This window comes from Poecile atricapillus, chromosome 2 (assembly GCF_030490865.1).
Source record: "Poecile atricapillus isolate bPoeAtr1 chromosome 2, bPoeAtr1.hap1, whole genome shotgun sequence".
Lineage (NCBI taxonomy): Eukaryota > Metazoa > Chordata > Aves > Passeriformes > Paridae > Poecile > Poecile atricapillus.
In genome coordinates this window covers 110,598,489-110,624,628 of record NC_081250.1, presented here as the reverse complement: position 1 = coordinate 110,624,628, position 26,140 = coordinate 110,598,489, and the positions used below count along the sequence as shown (strand labels likewise).

Here is a 26,140-nt window from a genome sequence, read left to right as displayed (position 1 = left end):
TACTGTGATATATTTATGTTGTTTTCTTAAAGTGTATATAGAGAAGGTATCTGATTCTGCTCATAGTAGATTTGTTTCATACAAACTTGTAATATCTTTAAAATCCATGGAAAATATTTAATTTTAAACTAGGGCAGAATCAGGATGCTGGCTATTTTTTCTTTATCAAAAGCAAAGCAAGCACAACTCAAACCTGCCAGATAAGCAAAAAGCAAACACAGGCTGAGAAATATGAAGAACTGTGGCGACTGTGCTGTCTTTTTTTTTTTTCCTTGCATAGGAGATGTGGTTGTTTTATTACCATTTATGAATGACTGATGCTGTTGTGCAGAATTGTGTTTTGATCCATCCCAGCACATCCGAAATAACTAACCCCACTGGCTTACTGTTCTGAAATGCCACTAATATTCTGAAATATACTTGCTTCTTTTTTGCAGGCTGTTTGCAGATTGTCATAATATCAAAATATTGTTAAATTTGGTATTGAGAAAGGAAGCTGAGCACATGGGACCAAAATGTGCCTGAGCATAGTGCCAGGTTCATGTGCCCCTACCCTGGTTAGTGTGCCTGCGGAAATGGTGCAGAAGGATAGTCTAGGCTGTGTATTTACAGCTGCTCCTGACTATTCATCATGGCCAGTCAGTGAAGCTAGTGCTTTTCACAATATCTAAAAACAAGGAACTGCCTTCACTAAAACCATAGTAGAGGAAGGAAATAGTGCTGAAAGGGATTTTAAGAGTCTAGGTTCTCATCCTATCTCAGCCTCTGATCAGCTGCCCCTGATGTAATGCAAGAAGATGATCAGAGACCTGCAGTAGTAGAGATTTAAGAGTGTCTCTGCGTGGCAACAGTCCTTACTTAACTGCTCTGGTAAGCAGGAAATTTCCTAATACCTGACCTAACTGGTACACATGGAAAGTAGGTTCTCCCTTTCCTCTTGATGTAAGTGAACACCTCTGCCTCTCCTCTCTTTCTTTTCTCTTCTCTCTCAAGAGAACTCCCAACCTTCCCCTTGTAGTTTGGGTTTTCAGAATATTTTGCCCTTTTTGTCCCCCTCCTCTTAAAGTTCTTGAGTTGGTTCTTAATTTTCCTGGACTGTAGACCTGAAAACTGAGCAGACTGTTCCAGTTTACATAAAAACAGCTGGATAGATTGAAACTATTTTTTCTTTATCTTACTTGTGATACTCCTATTTCTGCATTCCAGCATCGACACAATGTGAGGTAGTCTAGCACTGCTTGTGATCCATAGAACTGCTTTATCCTGCTACATACTTGTGCAGTTGATTATTCCTTTGGATGTGTAAAACCTTCTGTTTCTCCTTGTTTGCGGGCTTTTTTTTCCAGTTGCTTTAGTCTGCCAAGATCACTCTGAATTTTAATGTTGTGCTCCAACATAGTTGGAGCCTCTTCCTACAGGTACAGTCTCCAAATAGAAGTGTACTCTGTTCAGTCATCAATGATGCTGAGTCCTGGATAGTTCTGGATCTAAGTGAAATCCTATTCAACGTCTTCTTTCAGTTTTGGAGTACTAATAATTTCCAAATAATTTTGTATTTATATTGCCTAGACTGTTTGTTTGGGGGTTTTCTGTTAAGAGCACATTATAAGAAACTCTAATGATCCTCAATCTTTCTCCCCCATCCACAAAGCCTGTTAAAACCTCTTTATTTAGTAGAAATCCACTTGATCAGTTTCTATAGGTATTTCTTCCCCTCCTTTGAGAGAGATGCAATCCCTTTTGGTTTTTCTGGAAACACATTCTGTTGATTCTTGGAGATAATCAGTAGCAATTTTAACATAGTTTGAACCGTAAGGGAGTTTCACCAGGTCCAGTCTGTCCAAAAATCTTTTAACTTGCCTATGCGTTTTCCAGTTTATTTATTCCTTTTTCTAGCTTTGGACTTTTGTCAGTGGTGCTGGAGTGAAATCACATTTGCCTTCTAAAGTTGAAGGCTGATGTTGAAAGCATCAGCATCACCAGTGATGATTAAATAGAGTTTCCCCTCTGTGGAATAACAGACCAATTTTTTCCTTAGTATTATCACTGTGCATCTTATCAACAGGCTTGCTTTCATTAAAGTCCAATTTTCTAACTTTTTGGAAGCTTGTCTTTCAGGTTTTGTCCATACATAGTCTGTATATTTATTAATAATTTAGTAAGTTGACCTACTTTCTATTTTATTTCAGGTCATTGAAGTTCTCATGATTCATCCAACTTAATCTTTATCTCACTTCCTTCCCCTCCTCTGTACAGATCAAATTCTGCAGCTCTGCCTTTCAGCAGTGGATCTCTGATGAACTTTCAGCTGTCCTGAACTCACAGTTCATCTACTAGTTCTCTAGGTTTAAGCCTCCATGTAATTCCTCCTTTTTCTGGCAATGAAAATAGATTAAAAAGGGTCAGATTAATTTGTAATTTTGATTTCTTCTCTTTATAGCTAATGAGAATTTCAAGTAAGGAATTTCTTCTATACATTTTTCCTTCATGCACAGTTGTGCTTAGGTATGATCCTGTCCCACCTGAAGGAGATGCAGATATTCAGGTTCCCACAGCAGTTTTTGCAGGATGCTAACTCCTGCTTCACCTAACATTCCATGAGCACCATGATTGCTCTCCTCACATCTTCTGGGGCAAAATAACTGCCTTTTTCCAAACATACTTATTGTAGATTACAGGTGTGTGCCAGTGGGGAATAAACACCACTCTCACTAGAAAGGCCAACAAAGGTTCAGGTTGGACATCAGGAAAAATTTCTTCATGGAAAGGGTTGTTAAGCATTGGAACAGGCTGCCCAGGGTGGGGGTAGAGACACCATCCCTGGAAGTGTTCAGAATAACTGGATGTGGCACTTAGTGCTGTGGTTTAGTTGGCAAGGTGGTGTTTGGTCAAAGGTTGTGCTCAGTGATCTTGCTGGTCTGTTCCAACTTAAATAATTCCATAATTCTGAGATTCAGAGGAAGAAATTTAGGATCTGATTCTGAAATGATTGTTGCATCTTCTTTTATATCCCACTGGATCTGTAAATATTAGGAAAATTGGACCTCTGGTATGAAAAAAAAATCATATAGGAACAAGAAAAGAAAACTACTAGGGTTTTTTTTAAAGAAATATCAAATATTATGGTTTCCCATGAAACTTACTGTATGAAGCTCAGTTTTATTTGATGTATCCACACAAAACTGTAAAGCATGTTACCAGACACATACTAAAATGAATTTGTTGTATCCTTTTCAAATGTTAGCACATATATGAACTGGGGATGATCTGGAATGTTTTAAAAATAATGCTATTGGCAATGGAATACATATATACTACAGATTTTACAGACTACTGCATAAATGTGTTGTGAAGTCAATGTGCAAGTCAATTCAAAATGCATTTAAGAATAATTTCAGAAAGTTCTTTTGCACTGCTTATGGTTTTATGAGAAGAATTTTCTGTGGATTCACAAAGACTGTCCCTGAACACCACCTGAAAGGCACATAGACAAAAACTAAGACATTGTGAAACTGAGGCCATGGTCCTAGAGTGGATTTGCTCTTCAGGTCTGGTGGCTTCATTAGCATTTTACACAAGTAAGAGCCAGGTAAGAGATCACACTAAGGCATTGCTAGACATCAGGGAAATTATCTAAAGTGTTAATTATACATAAGGTGCAGTTAAAACAAGAAATTTCTGTTATGTGCTGGTGATTTGAATGCCATTTGTGTATTATTAGAATATATTCCAAGGAGGTGGAGCTGGAATACAGTTAGGACACATAACAAAGTGACTCCAACAGCAAAAACAAGGCATTTAAATACTAGTAAGCATTGTGAACTCTCTGCCTGGAGACAACTGAATGCAATTTAGATAGTATCTAGAAGTTACATTTTTTTCAAATGCACATTGTTCCAGTAAAATGATTAAGAGTGGGCTGGGTTTTCACTGGTTGGAGAGAACATAAACACAGTTATGAGAAGGCAGATTTAAAGGCCATAGGACATCTAGTATGGAAGACTGAAAAAATGTTTCAAGAAAAATCAACAGTAACCATATTTGTGTGAAAGATGCTTCCTAGACTGCAGAAGTGCATGATGCCTGAGAGAGACATATGCTGTGAGATGGTATCTCTCCTCAAATTAATGGTACCCAAGACAGTGCTTAAGAACAATTCCTGACAGACTAGTGCTTCAAGTCCTGGTGAATCTCAGTCTGATCTGATCTTCTTTGCTTCACTTACTGCACCTGGAAACCTCACCAAGCCTGAATGAGCTAAACCCATGCATTCCATATTTCAGCAATAATGCTCTTAGCAACAGTGCTCAAGTTCACTGATGACACAAAGCTGTGAGGAGTGGCTGATACCTGAGTGGGCTGGCCTGTTGGGAAACAGGTCTGTGGAGAAGGACCTGAGGGCCCTGGTGGACGAGCTGTCCACGAGCCAGCCAGGGTGCCCTGGTGGCCAGGAAGGCCAATGGTATCCTGGCCACATCAGGAACAGCACTGCCAGCTGATCCAGGGAGGTGATCCTGCCCCTCTACTCAGTGCTGGTGAGGCCACCTCTGGAGTGCTGTGTCCAGTTCTCGATACAAGGGAGACATGGAGCTCCTGGAGTGAGTCCAGTGGAAAGCAACAAAGATGATTAAGGGGCTGGAGCATCTCTCTTATGAGGACAGGCTGAGGGAGACAGGGCTGTTCAGCCTTGAGAAGAGATGACTGAGAAGACTTCATCATTGTTCATAAGTACCTGAAGAGAGGGTGTCAAGAGGATGGGGCTAGGCTCCTCTTGCTGATGCCAAGCTGTAGGACAAGACGCATCAGGCAGAAACTGAGGCACAGGAAGTTCCACCTGAATATGAGGAAGAACTTTACTGTGCCGGTGACCATGGACTGGAACAGATTTCCCAGAGAAGTTGTGGAGCCTCCCTCAATGGAGATATTCTAGAACTGTCTGGATGCAATCCCGTCCCACGTGCTCTGGGATGACCCTGCTTGAGCATTGAGGTTGGACCAGATGACCCAATGTTGTCCCTCCCAACCTGACCCAGTCTGTGGTACTACTTTGCCCTTCAAGAGCTTAATTCACTGGTAATGAAAAGCATTTGGTGAACTTGGTAAAAGGAAAACTACTTTGAAAATAAGTATCTTTCCTCGGTAAATTTTTAACATTTTTTAAGCTAACTATTCTGGTAGGTAGGACCTAACAGCAGAAAAACCTTCTTTGTAAAGAACAAAGGTTTTTCACAGTGTTGGGAAAACCCAGTGCCACACTGTATAGCTAAAGCATGGACCCACAGCAAGATGAGCTTCAAGACAGCCTTGACCCACTTAAAGCAAGGTAACTTGAATTTTCTGTAGTCTTCTTGATCGACTAGTTTCCACGGTCTTTGTTTTATCTTGGAGACCATGGATAAAGTCCCAGTCTCTGTTTGCAGCAGAGCAGAACAAGAGCGTGTCTGTCTCAGCCCTCCTCGTGCTGGCAGTGCTGTGGCACCAGCAGTGACAAAGGCATGCAGCAGTGTTTGGCCCTTTACCCAGGCCATGAGGAAGGGTGAGTGGCTGGAGTGCTCTTGGTACCACAACTCTTCCCGGAGCTCTGCCATCCTTGGTGTCAAGAGGATAGATGGAGAAGCTGGAGCCTGGAGAGAGATGTTGGCTGTGGATGTCATTCCGCCAATCACTGCAAGGGACTTTTATATCTCTTATGTATCTTTATATCTCTTATATATTTATCTTTATATCTCTTATAACAGTAAAGGCTTAAATGTAGCCAAGTTTGCTGCAGTAAAATAAACAGTTTTGACACAGAAGTGAACAAAATAAACATGAGCACAGTACAGTGCAGCCACCCAGGAGTTTTTCTGGTTGAATTTCCAAGTTTCTGCAGTCCGGCAGCCTGGAAATCAAAATGCGTAAAATGAAGGATAGATAACATTAAATAAAGTATTTTACGAAGATCATAAAAGACTTCATCGCATAAGCCACTTTAAAGAACGAATGTCTACAAACGTTCCCATGGTGTGAAGACCTTTGAATACGCAATATATGTAATACCTGCGTGTGCAGTAACAGTGCACAGCCTGTATACATGAACTCACACGTATATACATGACTCACAGGTGAAAGCTAAAATGACAGATACATAGCCCAAGCGCGGGCTGCACGTCGGGCGAGCGGTCGGAGGGTGGAGTGAGAGGGACGGGCTGGGCGGCTCTGGCTCTGGCTCCGGCTCTTGCTCTCCGCGCCGGGCGGGCGGGCGGGCAGCCCGGCACTTTCCTTTTCGGCGGGGAGGAGCGGCAGCTGCGCAGGCGTTGCTCGCACCCTGTTGATTAGTCAGTGCTGGGATGGCGCTTCCTGGGCCAGGCGCGGCGGCGGCGGCGGCGGGCGGCCCCAGCCGGTCCCGGGGGGCGGCGGGAGCAGCAGCAGCCGCAGAGGCATCAGCAGCAGCAGCAGCCGCCGCAGCAGCAGCAGCAGCGGGCGCCCGGCGGGCCTCCCTCTCTGCCTAGCCCCGCGTGTCCCGGGTGCCTGGCGCGGAGCGAGCCTCCCTCCCTCCCTCCCGGCGCCCCCCTCCGCCGCCCGCCCCGCTGGCAGCCGCCCCGCCGGGTGGGAGCACCCCTCCGGCGCTGCCTGTCTGACTGCTCCCTCCCCTCCTGGGCCGGGAAGATGGACCCCGGCCCGCCGCTGGGCTGCAACCTCAAGGACGTGAAGTGGAGCGCGGTGGCCGTGCCCCTGGACCTGCTCGTCAGCACCTACCGGCTGCCCCAGATCGCCCGGCTGGACAGCGGTGCGTGGGGCGGGGAGCGGGGCCGGGCGGGCGCCGGGCTGCGGGCGGGCTGCCGGACACCGTCCCGGGAGCGCCCCGTGCCTCCCGCGGCTCCCGGGAGCGCTCTCCCGGCGGTCCTTGAACTGGCATCTGCCGGGGTTCGCTGCGAGCCTCCCGCTCGCCGCGGAGTCCGCGCGTTGCTTTGCACCAAAATGTCTGGATAAGGTGCCCCCGCGCCCCCTCGGTGTGTGCGGAGGACAGCTCGGTGGAGCCTCTTTGCTTTCAGCAGCCTGCCCCGCTGAGAGAGGTCCTCGCAATCACAAATTAAGCGTGGAAGGGCATCTTCAGCACTGGAGATCCGGTGTTTTGGTGAAGTGATGCTACAGCAAGGCCAAATAAGAAGGGATACGAAATAGCCATGTGGGCTAAATCCCTTTTGTTACATTTCCCTAAGAAAGGCACGGACCTGTAAAAAAAAAAGAGTAACATAAGAAGCCTTTGCAGTCTCCAGATAACTTTTTATTACAGTTCACTTGGGTGCTCACCTGCCGTTTCCAAGTGTGCAGCTTTTTGTTTACTCCAGGAAATATGAATCAGGTCTGACAGAAGAGCTATGACAGCACCGTTTTACCTTTCCTAGATCCATGTCTTGGAAAGTAATGTGTCGGCAGAGAGAGCTAGGGAAATATGGGAAATTTTCTATAAAGGCTCAGACAGCTGCTTTGTAATAATGTGTATGTGCATTTCATGGTAGCTTCATGAAAACTGTCCAGCTCTCTAAAGGAATGCAGAAGATAACTCACAAACTGGGAAAAAAAAAAAAAAATCTAGGCTTTTTAATTCATTAGTTTACAAAGTCATCATGTACTTTTATGATGTAATAGGGTAGTTCTTGATTTATCAAGTTTGGTATTGATTCGAAAAGTTGAAAGTGAGCACAGGCATCATCCTCTCTTCCCACTGTACAGGTCAAGACCAATACTGTTTTATTACTTAGCTGTAGTTTCCATAATGCAGTGATGATTTTTGACTTTGCCCCTGGATTATGCACTACATTCCCTTTCACTCGTAGTGCTTCCTCAGAGCTGGCACTCGGGAGCAGGTTAAAGAAAAGGGGTTTTGGCTTTTTTAGCTGCACCTGCCTGTTCATCATACTGTCAAATGTATGTTGTCCTGGGTATGTTAAGGAGCTCCTCGTAGTAATACCTTCTGTCACTAGGAACTGCTACTAAGATGGCCTCCAGTCACTGCACTTAGGGCTGTTAATTTACTTGAGGCTTCTGGCACTGATTCAGGCTTTAACAGGATGTATATATTGATGACTGATTAATTTCCCTCTCTGTGTGTTATACCTCCCAATCTCCCTTGTCTTTCTCCTTTTGTTGGAAGGTACCTGAAAAAGCATTGTGCGTAGAGAAAGTTTGTGGCTTTTGGAGCAAGCAGCTGTTGGGGTTTTTGTGGGGGGGGTGTCTTGTGTTGGAGCTGTTGATGGGAATATCCCATAATTGTTGGGGAGACGAAGATATTGTGGCTTTTGTGCAAAGTCTTTTTTGTCCCATGCTCTGCATTTAAGAGCACGTGCACGGGCACATGGATGTCAACAGACCTGAGCTCTTCTGCCCATGTCCTGAGATGGCCAGACATGAGGCAGCTGTTGGTGTAGGTGTCCTGCACTAGTGGTTCAGCCCCGCACTAAGCCCTGCCAGGAGGCAGGCTCAGGTGGAGCTCAGTGTGAAGGGCTTTGGGTTGGAGCTCATTTAGGTCTGCCCAGTTCAGCAGCTCGTGGGTCTGGTTTTGCCTACTCAAATGCATGTACTTTTAACTTCAGGCACTACAGACAGCAGACAAATCAATATTTTATAAAGAATACAGACGCCATGGTCTTGGGGATACGAAGAGAATGCTTCTCCTTTTTCCAGAGGAGGTTATCTTGCGATAAGAGGAAGCAACCATGAATAGGTGCACAGCCGTCTAAAGGAGAAAAGCTGGGAATGTGCAATGCTTTTGGAATTGACTGGAGCACGGGCTGTTGCTTGGTGGTTGCTCTGCATCCCGCTTCTTGTCTTGCAAAGTTAACAAATGGAGCTCTGCCAGAAAATTTCTTGATGCAACACTGAAGAAAATAAATACAGAGTCCAATCCAAATGTGTATCATCTGAGTCTTAGGAAGTTTAAGGTTACCTCTGTTAGCAAGGTAGTGTCTTGTGCTAGTAAGGTGTGGCTCTTATCTTTGGGTCAGGTTTGTTTGCACAGAAGTGGCCTGATGTCTTCTTCAGGTGCTGAATTCCTCTCCAGGTCAGTGGAAGCTGTGTATGTTTCATGCTGTTGGAAATCGAACCACCTGTAGATGTCTGTCTTCAGTCACCTTTTGATTCTGTGCATAGCCTCTGTCTGTAGCAGCAAGTTGTTTCTTGGTGGTTGTTTCCATTTTTAAGAAGTTTTGTGAAAGCCAGAATTGTTTCTTCTGGCAGATGAGGATGTTGGAGAAGATTGTAAAGCTGGAGTTGTATTCTCTTCAGAAGATGCCAGTCTTAATGTGTTGTTTCTACATTTCTTAATGGGGTTTGGCACTTGGTGGATAATGTTCTTACATGACACCCACACAAGTTGTCCGGTTTTGCACTATTTCTTCACCTTCTGGCCTTTCAGTATGAAGCAGAAGAATGGGTATGATCAGTTCTGTTTTATTCTTCGAGCTTGGATGTGCAGCTCCTGGAAAATTGCCCTTAAGTAATTCAGTTTGATTTCTTGACAGGATGAAGTTATGAAATATTTATGCGCACTAAATTTGGTCCTCTGCTAAGAAGGGAAGGTTTATCTTGATGGTATGGGAGGAAGTAGTCTTTTGTTACATCAAGATATAGTTGGAAGTAGTTAAGCATTCATGCCTACCTTATCCATCTAGAAGTGATAAATACGTCAGCTTCTAGGTTTTTCTTCTTCAGAGTTTGAAAACCTGAGAAACTTTTCAGGTTTTTGGGTTTTTTTTAAGACTGGTAGTGTTTCAGGGTATGCTTTTGGATGCTGTTAAGTTGTAAATCAAATTTTGTTTGTTTCAATATGTTTTGTGTGTTTTATTGTTTTGCTGGTAAATATTGTTATATTAATTGAGCAAACAGACTCAAAAAACTCCAAACCTGTCACTCTTGAAGAGAGCAAATGGGTTTTGTGTGTTTGGTTTTTTTTTTCCGACCTCCATAGCAACCTAAGTATTTCTAGATGATAACTCAAATACAAAACTGATAAAAAAGTGCTAAATACCCTACCAGCAAAAATGCGTGGACTTGGTCTCACACTGTGGAATTCACTGAGTGGGCTCTTTCAGATGAAAAGAAGCAAGACTTGAAGAACAAGAGAGGAACAAGCTTTGTGCTATGTTTTTCCTGTCCTCCCCCCTTCCGCCCCCTAGTCCCCATTTGCATTGTCCCAGCTGAATCCCACCCCAGTGAGAGACTTGTGGGTGGGTGCAGTGGGGAAAAGATTTTGCTCTGGGAACCGGCGGCAGAAGGAGATTTTATCACGGTGTGGTTGTCGCAATGGGGCAAAAGGTGAGCGTGGCTGGCCTGTGAGCGTGGCCAGGGCCGTGAGGCTGGCCTTGGCTCTCCTCAGACCTTCAGGACTGTGACTGGTGAAACTGTGCCTGTGTCTTGTTGCTAGTGCGGAAATGATGTGCATGGTGATCTCAGGGCTTTAAATTTCTGGTAATTATTTTTCTAAGGATAATTTTGGAGGGTAAAAGAGAAATGCTATCAAGGTTAAGATCTAGAAAATATTGCTTTGCATAGAGCTGAGCTTTAGGCCAAGCTTTTTTTTGTAAGCTCACTGCTCCCTTCAGACTCCCAAGAGCCTGTCATTCTTTTTCATAGTGGAAATCCCTTTTTCCCAGGCAGTCGTGCTGTGTTTTCACAAGTAGAGATCAGCCTTTGCTTGTAGATATTTTTTTTACCCATATATTGGATATGAACTGGAAGAGTTCACAGAAATTCCCAGTTTGTGCACAAAGACTAAAGTTTATGGGATTAAAAGGCCATGTGTTTCTCTGATTTATTTTTTCTTCCTAAGTGATATCTAGGAAAAAAAAAAAATGTGGTGGTGCTGCTGGGATCAAATATAGTGGCACTTGACCTCAGCTCACAGAGAAGTGACTCCCTACTGTGCATGGCAGGGGAAACATGCTGAACTTTCCTGCAAAGGAGATGGTGGATCTCTGAGCGACCGAGACATTGAAGGAAATTCTTCCTTATGCATTGTAAATGTGCTGTAAGATGAAATGGCAGGATTGGTGGCTGTAAAGAGAGGAAAAATCTGTAAAATGTGTAACAGATTTAAAAGGTGGTTTTCTACTTTCTTACCCTTAGGTGAACTGTGCGTATAAGTAGTGAGTGAATAGCAAGTTTGTACTGCTGCTGCTTCTGGGGACAAAGGGATTTTATTTAGTTTTATTTCAGGTTCTCCTCTTCCATTTCAAAACTTTCTCATGGTGACAACTGTCCACCCTAGTCATGTTCAGGGGACTATTGTTCTGCTCAGCACATTACTGTAGAGTTGATTCCAGTTCTGGAAACTATACACCCTCACATCTTATCAAAGAAGATCATACTCAATAGAACAGCATGGCCGTGTACATAATGACAATTTTGCATTGCGTCACTCCACAAATGCGGGTTATCTGTCCAGCTGAACAATACTTTGAAACTACAAAGAGACTTATTCTTTAAAGGTCTGAATGCTGCTATCCGTGCTTTAATTGTCTTGAATGACCTCCTTCTTTTGAGAAGCTAGTGCAGCATGTCTCAGTAGTCTGCTATTAAATAAATCTTTAAAAGGCATCAAGTGGGAGTAGGGCAAAGTTTTGAACAGACCAAGAAAGAGGTTTCAGATATGCTCAGACCCTGGGCAATGGCTGTGATCTGATTGCCCACTGTAGGTCTGGCTGCCTTGTACAATAAGGTGTGGTAGGTGATAGTTCTTATGTATGGGGCAGACAAGTGTTTGAATTGCCTGCAAATATCCTCAAGATATCTGGTCTCCACATGGCTTGATTTCTTCCTTAGATGCTGAACAGCTTGGAAACTGACTGTTCATACTGTGTGTTCTGCCATTAAAGAACAATCCCAATGGCATCTCCTGCTTGCTTCCTTTTCTTTCTACCATCACTGTGTGGTCTGCTGTTTCCATCAAGACAATTGAATGAAAAAACCAATTGACAGCTTGCCACTAACCACTGGTCCTAGGTTTTTGTTTTGGTTGGATTGTTTTTTTCATTTTCCCCTGGTGGCAGAGGTGTGTTTTCTTTTCCCCTGCTGGCAGAGAAACATTTTAGTGAAAAAGCTTTCAATTCATTTAAAACCTGCAGCTACCGAATGGTGTCTGTGAAGATTATCGTGCCTTTCTGGAGATGGAGGCCAGTACCTTGGCAAAGCCTGTTCCCAGGAGTATCCTGGACTTCCAGTGAGTTCAGCATCATACCCATTTTAGTAGTGTGTATTGTATGTTCTTAACCAGACATTTGAACCCTTGGTAGTGTGTTAGGGCTGCTAGGAAGGAAAATAGTTACATTGCTCTTATTTCTTGTGTGCTTAATAAATGTTCATATTCCTGTTATTCAAGGCGTGAAACTACTAGCTCTATGTTTCAATTTCTAAAGTTTTGACTTTGTGAGGAGAAGCCTTCGTGTACATAACTGGATAAACACCTACTGCATCATTATGTAGTTCAGGTATTGGAAGGTGAAATACCATTAGTCTTTTCTTAACTGGAATTCAAGTGCTATAACTTCTAAGTTGTCCCCCCCACATTTAAATTACATCTAGCTTTCAAATAAAGCACAAGATACACATAAAATCTAAGGTATTAAGGTGCCTCAAACAGTTAGTCAAACCCCTAATCTTAAAACAAATGTGGTGTGATGAATCATATGCTGCTGTTGCAAGGAATGGTACAAGTCCAGCATAGGAAAGAAGGGCTTCGTTGTTTTCTGCTTTGTCTGTAAGTGCTGTTCTGGAACTAGGTGTTCCTGGCTTTGGTGATTATGAGAACTGGCACTCCTTGTAATGCCCCAGCAGAGGCAACTATGCCAAGATGAAGTGCTGGAGGATATTGGACAGCATGGTCTGGTGCAACAGGATTTGATGGAAGTTGTGGGAAGAGTTGTGTTGTGTTCCAGTCATTCCAGTGGTGGTTTGTCAGAAGCAAAGGGCATGGGTGTTCCTGTATTTCCTTTTGGCATTAGGAGTAACAAGTTGGTTGGATTAGGGCAGCTTAAGTCTCTCTCCTATAGGAAAGTATTCATCATCTTAATGTGGATTGCATATGACTCAAAACCAACCTTCATAAAATTCAGTGAGCCAATATTTCAAGTCTGATTTTTTTTGCTTTTAATGGTGCTTCTCTTTGGAAAGAGTTTTACGTAGCATTTGTGGTTTGCGATTTTCATACCATTTGCAGTATGAAAAACTTGTGAACTTCACTGTGGCTCCACCTGTAAGCCACGTCTGCTCATCTAAAGGGCTTAGCACAGAAATGTAAAATTGCGGTGTATAAGCAGATTGAAGAGTGTCTTTGCTGAGGATTAGAGCCACATCTGCACTGCAGTGTCTGAGGCAGTGTGCAAATCGGCATAAAACTAATAAATCACAGCTTTGCCAGGGCACCTGCATGCTTGGCTGAGGCTTTGCACCAACTAGAATAGGTGCTGTTCCTTGGTATCTCCTGGTCTGCTGCTGTGTTATGTTGGTGCTGCATGCTGGTGGGGGGAGAAGGGTCTTCCTGGGGCTGGGGAGGCTGTGGAGTCGAGCTTCCTCATCCTTCAGGCTGCCTCTTATGTGGAGGGAGACGCTCCTGAGACTGCCAGGTGCACACTGAGCAGATCAAGCCACAATGAAGATGTGAAATGCCAAGCAATAGCTGCCAGAGCTGTGTGTTTGGGGGGCATGGGGAGCCCTGTGCCAGGGTTTGCAGCATCTGCACACCCAGGCAAGAGCTGGTGTGCTCTCAGCAGAGGAGTGGGTAGTGATTTTCACAGGAAAAGCAGCAAATCTTGTTGCAGTGGGGAGGGTCACTTGGAGCTTCCTGGAAGTGCAAACCTTCAAGAAATGCAGAATTACATGAAAAGTAATTTTGGTTTTGGGGTTTTTCTTTCAGGATGTTGTAGTCTTGTAATCACAGAGAACTTGGAAATGTGTGGATTTCCTTATTCTGTGAGAATGTCTGGGCTTCTAAGGGAACCAAGAATAAAGATTTAAACATGGTCTCAGAGGCTGGAAGATCCCCAAGAGCTCAACCTGATGAAGTTGATACTGGAGTTGCTTCATACCAGGGCTGAGCCCTAGTGACTCAAATGTTATATAAAATACAACATGCTACAATTCTGTTTGAAATGAGCTGGGAAAACATTGTGGTGGCGACAAGGAAGTTGGGGCATTTCTCCTTACAGTCAGATCTGGGTGAGTGAGAAGAAAAGCTAAGTAAAGAAGTAAATGCCCCTTCTGATGGGCCATTATGTGCAATGTGCTGCTTTGCCTTCTGTCTTGGTGCCCTCATGGCAAATGTCTACTTGGCATGGGTAAGGATGTGGCTCCATGGGTGACAGGTTTCCAGGGACCGGCTGGGGGACTGCAGCCTCTGTTTAGGGGAGCACCAGCCGCTGGCTGGGATACTGTGTGGGGGTGTACATCCTCCAAAGGTGATGTTCTGGGCTACAGGTTGTGGGGGGACACTGTTCTGCTCTGCAAGGAGGATATGGGCTAGTTGCACAGAGTACAGAGATTAACCACCCTAAACAGAGTGCATAAGCCTTCAGTCTGTCCTGAAAGGACAGGCTGTGTGCCCAAGGCTGACCCAAGGGCACAAGTGGAGGAAGGTCCCTGCAGCATAAGCAGTCATTTCAGAACTGCCCCCACTCTGTGTTGCACTGCCAGGGCTGTTGCTCAGCCCTGCGTGAGCTGGCCAGACTGAAGCAGAGCATGTTTGCCTTGCAGCTGGGTTTGTAAGAGCTATGCAGTCTAGATACTCAAGTTACTACTTCCAGGAGCTATTTCCAAGTAGCCCACAAATGCTTGGATACCCCTTCTCCTGTGTTTGTTTTTCAGTTTGCAGCTTTTCTGTTGTTGTGGTTCCAGCTGGCAGTTTTGTTTATTTGCCCCACTAAAAGCTATTCTTGTTGCTTCCTGGCGCCTCACCATTTTGGAGATGGAGGGAAGACTGGGGTGGGAAAATGAAGGAAACTTTTTCTTCAAGGAGAGGGAGGAAAAAGGCATTTGTGCATAGATCTCTTCTTGTCCAGCTTTCCTGTTGCATCTTTCAGTGTGTCCCTTCAGAGCATGGTGGGTTCAAGGAACCTTTGGCTCAACCTGTGTCGTTTTTTCCATGCCCCAGGCTATTGTCCTGCACTTGTGGGCTTCCAGGAGGTGTTGCAAGGTTTTCTGCAAGGTCTCTGTCAGGTAAAACTCCCAGCACTGTCCAGCAGTGGCAGAATGGAGCAGAAGCTGCTTCTCTTATCCCTTTTTGTCTTCACATAGGGTAGTCCTTCCTTTCACCTCTTCCATCTGTTGTGCTGTCTTCTTCCAGCACCTGTGCAAACTCTGTTTCTCCATCTCTCCGTACCCTCCTCTTTTTGCTCTGCCCTCTTCTTTTTCCCTCAGCATGGAGGAAGTCAGGATGTTTCTTGGACCAGAGAGCAGTGTGGTGTTTTGGCTGTGTGTGCTCCAGGAGGGATAGCTGTGTATGTGGTACCAGAAGTGAGAAAGGAAGCAGGCAAAGTTATTTTAGGCATTTCTAGAGACTTCAATGTTTCTGGTCACTGGAAGCTTGTTAGAAGGAGCTGCAATTCCTTCCCTGCTGCAGAGGGTGGCTGATATCAGTGCAGAAAACGTGGGATCTTCTCCTCAGGAGTCCTACGCTTTGCGGCTGACAGGATATTTTGTTTAACTTCAGTGAAGGGAGTTTTGCTGGCAGGACTTAAATGTGAATTGATAGGCTTTGCATGTAAGGCTTCCTTTTCTTAGCCCACACTGATTGCTGGCTTGACCTAGAGAATGAGAGTGGGCATGCTGTGTATTTGTAAGAATAATAGTAATCCTTGGCCATTTGTGACATGATGTGATGAGCCAAAAGGAGAATCTTAGGTGTGTATCCTTGCTGAAAGACTGGTTTCCAAAACATTTAATTCTTCTTTCTTAACAGTTTTTTTTTTAGACTTCTATGTATTCAGAGGACAAACTGCTGCCCTATTTCCTTTTTGAAGGGGCCACAGGCACACCATAGTGTTAAATCTGAGATCTTACCCAAGCTGCACTTACGTAATTTCATTATGGTCAGACAATTTTTTCCCCTGTCTTAATCTCTGAATGTAAAGCAGAAAACCCATAGCAGGAAAATATAAAAAGCATCAGCACATGTGTGACTCAGAGAGGTGAGAAGGCTCAAAATACAAAATGTAGTGACACACACGTGTTGCTGCAGCCCCTGGACCCAGGATGTGGCTGCAGACCAGCAGCAAAGCTGTAACAGCACAGCAGCCAAATGTAGGGCGAGCTGGAGGAGATTTTCTGTTGCATGTCTTATGGGTTGCAATGTCAAATATCATTTGGATTCCTGTCAGTACATAACAAAATATCTTAAGACCAAATTGCCTGTGGGCAAAGATAAATGTGCCCTCAAGGGGAGAGTGAGGAATGATGGGCTTTTTTATCCACTCTGTGTTCTGCATGTTGCTTACCAAAAGAAAAGCTTTCCTTTCCACAGGAGGGTGTGTTGTTTTGGGGTTGGTTTTTTCCTTTCATGTGTGCTTTCTTAAGGTGATAGAAATATTATCAAAGAGCTGTTAACAGCTGTTATTCAGTTGTCCCTTATATTTTATTAAAAGCAAATCCATTCTTTTTATACTTTACAGCTTAAGTATAGATTTCTCTGAAACAATGGAAATAAACTACATTCAGGATTAAGACTGTTCTTATCAGAAAAGATCATGGGGCTGCTTTAAATGTGTTCCTTCTGTTAGTATTCCCATATTACTCAGGTACTGTTCCAGGATGTGAGCAGACCAAAGAGGTGCCTCATTAGAGCTGAACATCCATACTTCTGTCCCTGTATGCAGTCAGCCCACGCTGGAAGAGGCATGCCTATTAGTGATACTTGAATTTTTCCAGGTTGAGCAGAAGGGGTAGGGTGGATGTAGCTAAAATGCAGAAGCAATGGCAGCTCCAACAGTCGGGTGCCGTGTGTGCACAATCCATTAGTGCCTGCTCGGACTCCGAGGGCATGGGGAGGTGGGCCAGGCCACTGGGCAAGCAGCCAGGTGGTGACCCCACTTCAGAGCAGAGCTGAACTTTTGTTCGCTTCCAGCTGTTTTTATTTCATTCTTAACCCAGGCTTCAAGAAAGATGAGCGACAAATTAAATTGTAATGATGAGTTGTAATGAAAGCCAAAGAAAACCATGCTTGAGCAGCTCCTGCATTTGGGCTACTTTATTTTTGATTGGGAGCTTATCCAAGATGCCCTAAGTTCAAGCAGGGATCACTGCTGCGCAGCACAAAGTGCCATAGTGTCCCTTTAGGACTTGGGATAGATAATGAGAGGATAGAGCGTGTTTACTTGGATGCTATTTTAAAATATCATCTAATTATAAATAACTGTCAATGAGAGCTCCCCAGCTCTCATGCTGTGCCCAGGAAAAGTCTGAATGAATAGACTGTTTCTCTGTCTGCCAGGGCAATCTGGAATCAAATTCTAGCTCTTAAATCCCTGAGATTGGTAGGGTTAAAATATTTTTCATTGGCATCCCAACTCTGGGGGGCTTTACCCAGCCTTCCCTGACCACACTGCCTGAGACTTGTGCAGCAGCAAAGGTGTGCAGCTGCCTCTGGCTTGATCAGCTGAAGCAATCACTCTGTATCTGTGCTTGGACATAAATAGGAAGCCAGTAACAGTGTTTTAAGTGCAATGCTAAATGCTGACTTCCCACCTCTTAAGTGTTAAACTTCCCCAGCTGGGCACCTGATGCTAAACAGGCACTTGGAAGTGTGTTGTCCAGTGGACCTCACAGTATTTATAGACACATCTGAGCAGGAGCTCTCTAGAATGGGGAATGCCTGCCTCTAGTGAAAAAGAACCTCGGTTCTCTTAATGAAGTATTTAAAGGAGCTGATTTGTATGGCAGCAAACTGCTCAGAGGTCTCATTACTGCTGTGTTTTTCCTTTGGTCATGTACTGTTGTACTGAGTGCTGTTGTTCTCTTTACCTATCAGACTTCTTTTGAAAGCTGTTCTTTGCATTTTTCATTTCCAGGCCTGATGTCTTGGTTGCAAAGGGCAGATAAATACTTAACTTTTTTACCCCCTCAGTTTTGGCCATGAGAATTCAAAATGCAAAATTAACTACAGATGAGATGAACATAATTCCTTTCTCTCACTTGCTATGGTAACAATAAACTAGGCTGGAACCTCTCTTGCATGCATTGAAAAGTTACTTAGCTTTCTTCTCAGTATTTCTAATCTGTGACCATTTTAAATGCAGTTAAACGTATCATTCCTTGCTATTTTTCTTAGCACAAGTGAAAACCAGAGAGCTTTCTTCTGTAAGAATCTAATTTTTTTAAGGAATTGAGTGGTTGTAAGATTTTTTTTTTCTTTCCTTTTTTTACCCCGAGAAATAGTTGCTACTAATAGCTGGCACATATTCAACATGTTGCAGAGTATCAGAATAGTTTAAAGAATTGCTGATATTTTCTATGCTGTTGTAAGTAACCATGGTGTTTGACTGTTTTGTTTGATCAATCATAGAACTAAATCTATCATGAGGATATGGCAAATCTGCAGTTTCATCTGATAATGCTCAGTATTAATAAGAAGAGTAATTATGGTAGTAACAGAAAGTTACTCTGTTTTGTAATGCAAGTGTTAAGATGTTGTTGTGCTGAGTGTTTTTTTCCCCCCTGTGTGGGAGTGAGAGGCAGTCTGTTGAAAGATGTGTTTTGGCTTGTTTGGCTCGAATTCATAAAAAAGTAAGGTTTCTCATTCTGGGATGTTAGTTCTGAAGGCTTGAAGTAAACACAAACAAAGCTCAATGAAATCTGTGTTGTTACTACTCTTTTTTTTTTTTTTTCTCACTAGCTTTCGTATGAACACAAAGAAAGCAAGTTGCCGAGGTTCAAACTGTGAGATTGCTGAAGTCAGCAGGGAGTTTACCATCAGTGGCAGTGGCACCAAAATTCCACTTACTGCTTATTTAAAATATTTGTTCTTCTCTTCCCTGCAGTAGGTCAGACGGGTTTTTTTTTAGGACTCACTGAGATGCTGTCTCTGTATATTTGCAGCTAGGGAAAAGCTTGCCTTGGAACAAACTGGATTTTTCAGTGGATTAATCTGTCCCATAGCTTTGTAATGAGATTATGGTTTATGCTGATTTGTTGCAACAGTACTGGTATATCCAGTCATTCCAATAGCAAAATGCTAATCCTAGAGAAATAAATCTGTCTTCTTGCTGGCAGGCATAAAAAGAATAGGTGGTTGGGAGTCTCTGCTCTCTTGTTAGGAATTAGTGGGTGATACCTTAAGTTCAGCATCAGATGGATTGAAACAATTTGATTTTATCAGGCTTTTGCAGAGGGATTGGAAATTGCAGAAATAAAGCCTTATCTCCTTTCTCTTGATTGTGAAATATTTAATGGTTGCCCAGAGCAAAGTCTGATTGATCACAGTACTGTGGGGCTGAAGGATTACATCAATGCACAAAGTACCCCAGGTAGTAATATAAGGCACTCTGAAGGTGTTGCTGTCCTTGCTCCTTCCTTGCTGAGCAGGTAGGGTCAGTGAAGCAAACTGGATTCTCTGTTCAGCCAGCTGAAAATTGTTGCAGTGCAGCCAACAGCAGTTGCAGCTTATCCGAGGTGTACAGTGCCAAGAAGCTTCATCTGGGACAAACTATTGCTTGGGTAGATGCATCTCAGGAAGATTCACTGTCCCTCCCTCCACCATCCAAGGTAGAGACAAGTGTAATTGCTGGTGGCAGACCTTGCTGCAGATGAGCAGCTTTTGGGCAGCACTCTGGGCTGGATGAGGTTGGACAAGTCTCATGGACATTTCCTGCATTGTTTCAGCAACAAATTAATGAAGAGATGATGTGAAACTGTTGTGGAGTTTGTAAGGCACAACCTGAGCTGGCTTTGATGCCTAGCTCTCAAATAAAAATATTTTAAAACCTCTTTTTTTTAAACTTCTTTTGTAATTAAAAAGCAACTCTGAACAACAGTAGATTGAATCTTAATCCGACAGACAGCACACAAGAATTTCAACTAATTTTGCCTGAACTTTCATGCTTACAACTTTTCCCCACTCCTTGTTTTTGGCAAAAGAAGGAAGAATATAAGTCATCTTAAAATCAAAATAAGTATGAATCCTTATGCTGTCAAAGGAAACTTTTCAAAGACATGAAGTCTGTGCTGCTGATGGAAGGTCAAGTCAGTATTACTTTGGATTTATTTTTTTTGGAGAGAGGAGTGCTGAGTTGCAGTTTGGATCATGACAGAAATGCTCACTGATAATGGGAAGCAGCACAAATGAATGTGCTGCTGGAATGGAAGTATTTAACTAAAGCACATATTGAAAACTACTTGGGAATTTGAGAAGGAAGAAGGGAAACTGAAAAGTGAGGCTGATTATCAATAGCTCTAGATATGACTGGATTTTTTTTCTAGATCCTTGTGTTGCAAGTTCAAAAGATTGTGTAGCTGGGTACAGAGCCTTCTGCTTTCATCTTTTCCACTAGGCTCAGACATGGAAAGTCAGTTGAGACCACTGTCAGGCTTTCCTAATGAATCTACCCACTTTAAATTAAAAATTTAGTACACTACATTATATAGCCCTGAGATGTTTAAATTTTAATGTGGTTTGTTTTGGTTGGGTTGGTGGTTTTGTTTTTTTTTTTATCTTACTCCTAGAAACGACAATATTTGCTCCTAGAAATTACAACATTTACCCTTTTAACTTACTGGCAGTCTGTATTTAGACTTTGCATGATACACTCCCACGCAAGTCATTATGCTTTCTTTTAAACAAGGAAGTTTCTCTGATCAGCTTGATTTTAATTTTTTAATCAACCTTTTTTTGTGTCTGTATGAAATCAGAAAGTCAGACTGATAACATAAAGTGACTTTCAGAGGAGGTTTTTCTTCAGTAGTAGTCGTGTTTTCTACAACTGCTCTTTCTACTTCTCTGCCATTAGGCATTTTATGCAAGAGTAACTCTTACAAGCATCTGTTCAGTCATAGTGACATTAAAAAAAAAATATTCAATTTTTGTAGGTTTGATGTTTCTACAAGTAGGCTTCATCATGTAGCACAGTATTTCTGGGGTTTTCTTACTCTTCCTTTAAGGAACATTACAATGATGTGAATTTTTTCCCTACAAATTTCCTTTGCTACGTCAGACTGAAAAATTCAGGTGTTGTTCTCTACATAATGAACTTTTTCTGTTGACCTACATCATAGACCAGTGCTTTTTCTAAAGAAATAGCACTGACAGGCTGAACAGCTCAATGGAGATTTGACTCAGTAACGAAGGACCATGCCAAAGCTTAAGCAAGCAAACCACCCTAATTTAATATTTATTAGTCTTTGACATTCATTGAGGTGCGTCTCCATAGATAAAATACGCAGCAGATAGTCTGCAGTATCATGCAGTGTGCAGAAAACAAAAAGGTTTGAGTTTCTTCCTCCACCTTCCCTCAGAGTTCAGCTGGAGTTCTTATAAGGAGAGGTGGCATAGCGTGCTAAATAATAATAATAATATAAAATAATTTGTCCTAATTTAATTATTCAGACTTAGCAAAAACTTTTTTTTTTTCTTGAACAAAACATAAATCCCAAACTCATCATTATAAAAGAAGAAAGCTCTAAGTATTAGTGAAATGATCTGTAGGAGAAGATGAAGCTGTTGTGCCAGTGAAATTCTGTGTCAGTAACACAGCTGAGTGCTGGAAGTGGTGAGGGATCACGTGTTGACAGCTGTGTGCGAGTGGGATGGAAGCTGTCCCATGCACTGTTGCAAGGAACTTGGAGTTCTCTTTCAATAGCTTATTGCCCATGCAAACACTCTGAGGGGTTTTTTTGTATGTTTTTTCAGAGAACTTGTGTTCTTAATACTGTGAAAGCAACAAACTCAGTGCAGTACTGCTTGAGCACTAGTGGTGCTTCTGTGTGTCTCTGAATCAAATAAGTACAAATTCAAATTAACAGTGAATGTTCTTTGTGATGCGGCCTGGTGTGCATCTTCTTATTTTGGCTTACTTGGTTTGTGTGGGACAAGAAGTTGCCATCTGCTGTTTTGTTGTGGATATTATGCCTTGTGTTTTGTTGTGTTGTATTTTAAGAGATCAGAAGCTCAAACAAATAACTGGCTAAACAACAACCAGAATGCTGAGACCTCTTTGAAGATTGTGCAAAGGATTAGCCCACCAGTGAGAGGAAACAAAGACGCTCAGATAAGAATGGCTCTTGAGTTATGATTGATCTTTTCTTTCTTATTTTAATTTTTTTAATGACAAAAGAATGTTGTGGTACCCAGCCTTGTTTTAACACCTGGTGGTAGTGCAAAGCATACCTTGGAAAGGCTTGCAGGTAGCTGTGGTGCTCCCAGACCCTCGTTGCCAAGGAGACTGAAGTGTGTGTGATGCCTGCAGTTCACAGCTGCTCACAGGTGCTGGGTGTTTCTGACCTGTGTGTGGTCCCCTCAGGTGTGCTGTCTCATCAGTGCTCGGCCCTGGGCTTCCCATTTTTAGATGGGGTCCCCCCCAAGCTTTTGTGATGAGAGGAAGTCTTGGCTTCATCTTTTACCTTCTGTGGATCTCCCAGTAAGATGAAAAGAAGTTGAATTCATTTTAAGGTGTTACCTTGTGTGGGAGCTCTGTGACTAGCCATGTCTGTAGAAGCACAGATTTGCCTTTCCAAAAACTAAACAGCTTTTATTAGCTTGCTAGTGCCAGGTTTTGTAGGTTCCATCTTTTGCCATGAAAAAGCAGCACTGGCATTTATATTTGTGCTAGCAGTGTGACCTCTCTCTGACCCAAAACATCTCTTTGCACAGAGCCATGCAAGTCTGTAATACTATAATTTTCTTTTTTTTTTTTTAAAGAAGAGATAGATTAGTATTGCATTTGATACTATGTGGGGCTGTCCTTTTGTTTTCATGATGGGGTAGGGTAATGTTAAGTTTTATCTTACTGCATGGCTTTTGTGGTCCTCAGCTAGGGAAAGTCCAGGGAATCTGCATGCCCAGTGAAGCAGATAGTGTGTGAGTAGAGCTCCTCGCTGCAACAGAAGCTTGATGAGTAAGTAAGAACCTCAAGTCTTTCTTTTTTCTGGCTTCTAATAGTTTTTCTTTGTCTTAGCTTTCAGTTGTTGCCAGATAAACCTCCTTCCCTTGTAACACTAGCCACATGTTGACAGTTCTGCCTAATTATTTCACAGCATAGGTGCTCACCTGACCAGCCAGCCACCTCTTTTTCCAGTTAGCGCTTTAGTCCTAGCAAATGTTAGTTCAAATTCTAGGGGGAAAAAGGTTGATGTTATTCTTATGTGTGGTTTGGTAGGTACCTGGCTGAGCACCCAGTCATGATTTTTAATATAGCTGAGATTTTTCTATGTAATGATATGTAATGTGATTATGGAACATTAGATGGAATAATTAAACTCACCACCTACTTAACTGACCAAGACAGTCCGGGTGATGCACTTAATTGTACGGCATCTGTTACCTTGCACACAGATGGTGTTCAGGCTTAATGAAAACACATGGCCCTAAGTCTTGCTGAGTTTTCCCTGGGGTATTCACAGGCACCTTTTTCATCAGTTATTTCACAAAAGCCATCTTTAAGTTTCTTGTGAGCTCCCAGTCCTTCTCCGTAAGCCTTTTCTTTCCAGAAAGAGCAGATTCAGTGTGCTTGGACTGATGTGCAAGGGACAGCATTAAGCTCAATTTGCAGTCTTCTGTGATGAATGAGATGAGTGGAATGCATCCGTAACCATCTTCCTGGCAAGAGGAAATGGTGTCTAGCTCATCTGGTGTGTGTAAATGGAATCTGTTGCGTTACTGGAACCTTGCATGCGACAACTTCTCTTTCTCTGAATTACCTTGTTACCTGCTATTTTAATGTCTCCAGACGCAAAGCTTGTGCTTTAAGGCAGTGATGCAAACTCTTAGCCACAATGACAAAGTGTGTGGCATTATAAAGCATTTATAGTCCTGTACATCACTGCCTATTTTTGGCAGTGTAGTTTCAGTATGTGAGTAAGTGAGTCATATTGGCCTGAACATTTTGCAGTGACTTGAATGTTAGTTTTTCAATATTAGGAGGAGAACTTTAAAAGTTTTGTTGTTGGCTTGTTGTTGGTTCTTTTCATTTGTTTCATGAATTTTCTTTAGTGTTTGATGTTGAAAAGTTGTTGTCTTTGGCAAACAGAGTACATGGGACCTGTGTGAATTTTCTTTAGTGGATTGTAATGGGACATTAGGAAAAGACTCTTCTCTGAGAAGGTGGTTAGTCACTGGAACAGACTTTCTATGGAAGTGGTCAAGGCACCAAACTTGTCAGAGTTCAAGGAGCATCTTGATGATACTTACTCATGTGGTTTAGTTTTAGGCAGTCCTGTGAGAAATGAGCAGTTTGGCTTGATGATCCTTATGGGTCCCTTCCAACTTGAGATATTCTATGATCCAGGAGGAGGCAAAGAGGAGACAGGAGTGCTCAGATCCTTCAAACCTGAAGTGGTCTTCATTTCTACTCCTGAGGCTTGGGGAATTCGCAGGCATTTTGAAACTGTGAAATGCTAAACTAAATAAAAATGTGTGTGTCTTTAGAAAGTAAGCAGTGTCAACAACTTGCAGAGAGGTCTCTTTTCAAAAGAAATTAGTGTCTTTCTGTGTTGCAGCATAGACATATATAAACTCAGTCCCTGCATGTAGTTGACCTGTTTTCTCACCTAGTTCTTAAAAAAATGCATCTGAAAACAGAATTTCATCTTGGAATTTGTAGATGGAGGTGTCCTGTTCCTCTTCCATCAGTCTTGCTACAGTTGTTAGCGGTTAATTTGAAATCGGAGTGTTTACAATGACAGAGTCAAGATTTGCCAAATGTGGATGATCCAGTTCTGGAACTGGAAAGAATTATTAAATTAGCATTGGCATTTAATGTAGATAGTATTTAATAAGCATGCGTCTCTTGATTAAGCAATTACCTTTTTTTTTTTTTTTTAATGACTGTATCAACGTGTGAATTATTTTCCTTTCCTGATCAGTGTTTCCCTTGCAACTACCCTTCAACAAAGGTGGTGTTGGCAGTATTGGAGGGTTTTAGGAATTGTACAGTAATGTGTCATGCAGTTAAGAAATGATAGTGAATCTTCTTTGCAATGAGCACCTGAAGAAGACCTGTTGCAGTGCTGCTTTGGTGGTGCTGAGTGAAATGCCCAAACACTGATTGTGGTCAGAGTGCTTGTGGGAGATCAGCTTCTTTTGGAGCATATTGGCTAAGTTTTCTGTTCAGAGGTCTGAGGCTTTTAATCTCAGGCATGATGGGTGTCGACGCTTGATTTAGGGTTTAGGAGCTGCTAGCAAATAATGGGTGTTAGTCTCGGGCATTATTATGAATAAACTTGACTCATATTTTGGAAGGAGGTAGGCAACTTGGGGAAAGGTGGGGAATTGCATGTGGTAAGTTCATTGCTTCTCTTGACTTTTATTTGCAGGGGGGTAAAAGACCAGCACAAGTATTTGCCTGTAGAGTCTTTGTAGTGGTTTAATTATATTGCAGGCATGTGGGGTGGGGAGGAGAGGGTGAAAAGATAGAGCAGCTAATCCATACTGGATCATAAGAGACAAAACTGTTACTAAAGATGAGTGGCCTGTGTTCTCTGTTTTCTCTTGGCATCTTATTTTTACGAAAGCAGCAGTGTAGGAGTGTGTTGAATAGGTGAGAACCGAGTTGCGTAGCTGGTGAATGTGAGGGCTGCCGAGTTCTCTCCCACACAGCTAAAATGTGATTAATGGAAGGCTTGCATAACTTATGCCACTGTGGCGGGGGGGGGAAATCAGATTGAATGTGTGTGGCTGTTTTGCAAGTTATGGTTGGCTGAGTCTGGGTTGGGCTGGGCTGGGACAGGAGTCCTGTAGCAAGGGTCAGAGGTGTCTCCATCCTGGAAGGTCCTCCCCTCCAGGAAGAAACCACTTGAAAATCAGTGAGCGAGTCTTATGGGGGAGACAGAGTAGAAGAAAAGGGAAGGAAGAAATTAGTTGCTTTGTTGTCCTCAGTCACATTTTCCTTGCATATCTTGGAGACCATGATTAGCCAGGTGGTTTTGAGAGTCCTTTAATCCCTTGGTGACAAGGAGCCTCTTCCTA

General features: G+C 42.8%; 1 protein-coding gene across 2 annotated transcripts in view; it reads left to right on the top strand.

The window, feature by feature from the left end:
* The first annotated feature begins 4,580 nt into the window (after window positions 1-4,580).
* The window catches only part of GAREM1 (GRB2 associated regulator of MAPK1 subtype 1), a 103,281-nt gene continuing 81,721 nt past the window's right edge, over window positions 4,581-26,140 (top strand). Inside the window, exon 1 of one of the 2 annotated variants that reach the window (XM_058831881.1) lies at window positions 4,581-5,323. In XM_058831881.1, coding sequence (XP_058687864.1) covers window positions 5,287-5,323 — 37 coding nt within the window. In that variant the 5' untranslated portion in view covers window positions 4,581-5,286. Of the gene's footprint in view, window positions 5,324-6,259; window positions 6,770-26,140 lie in introns of those variants that run through there. The other variant, XM_058831880.1, reaches the window with a different exon arrangement.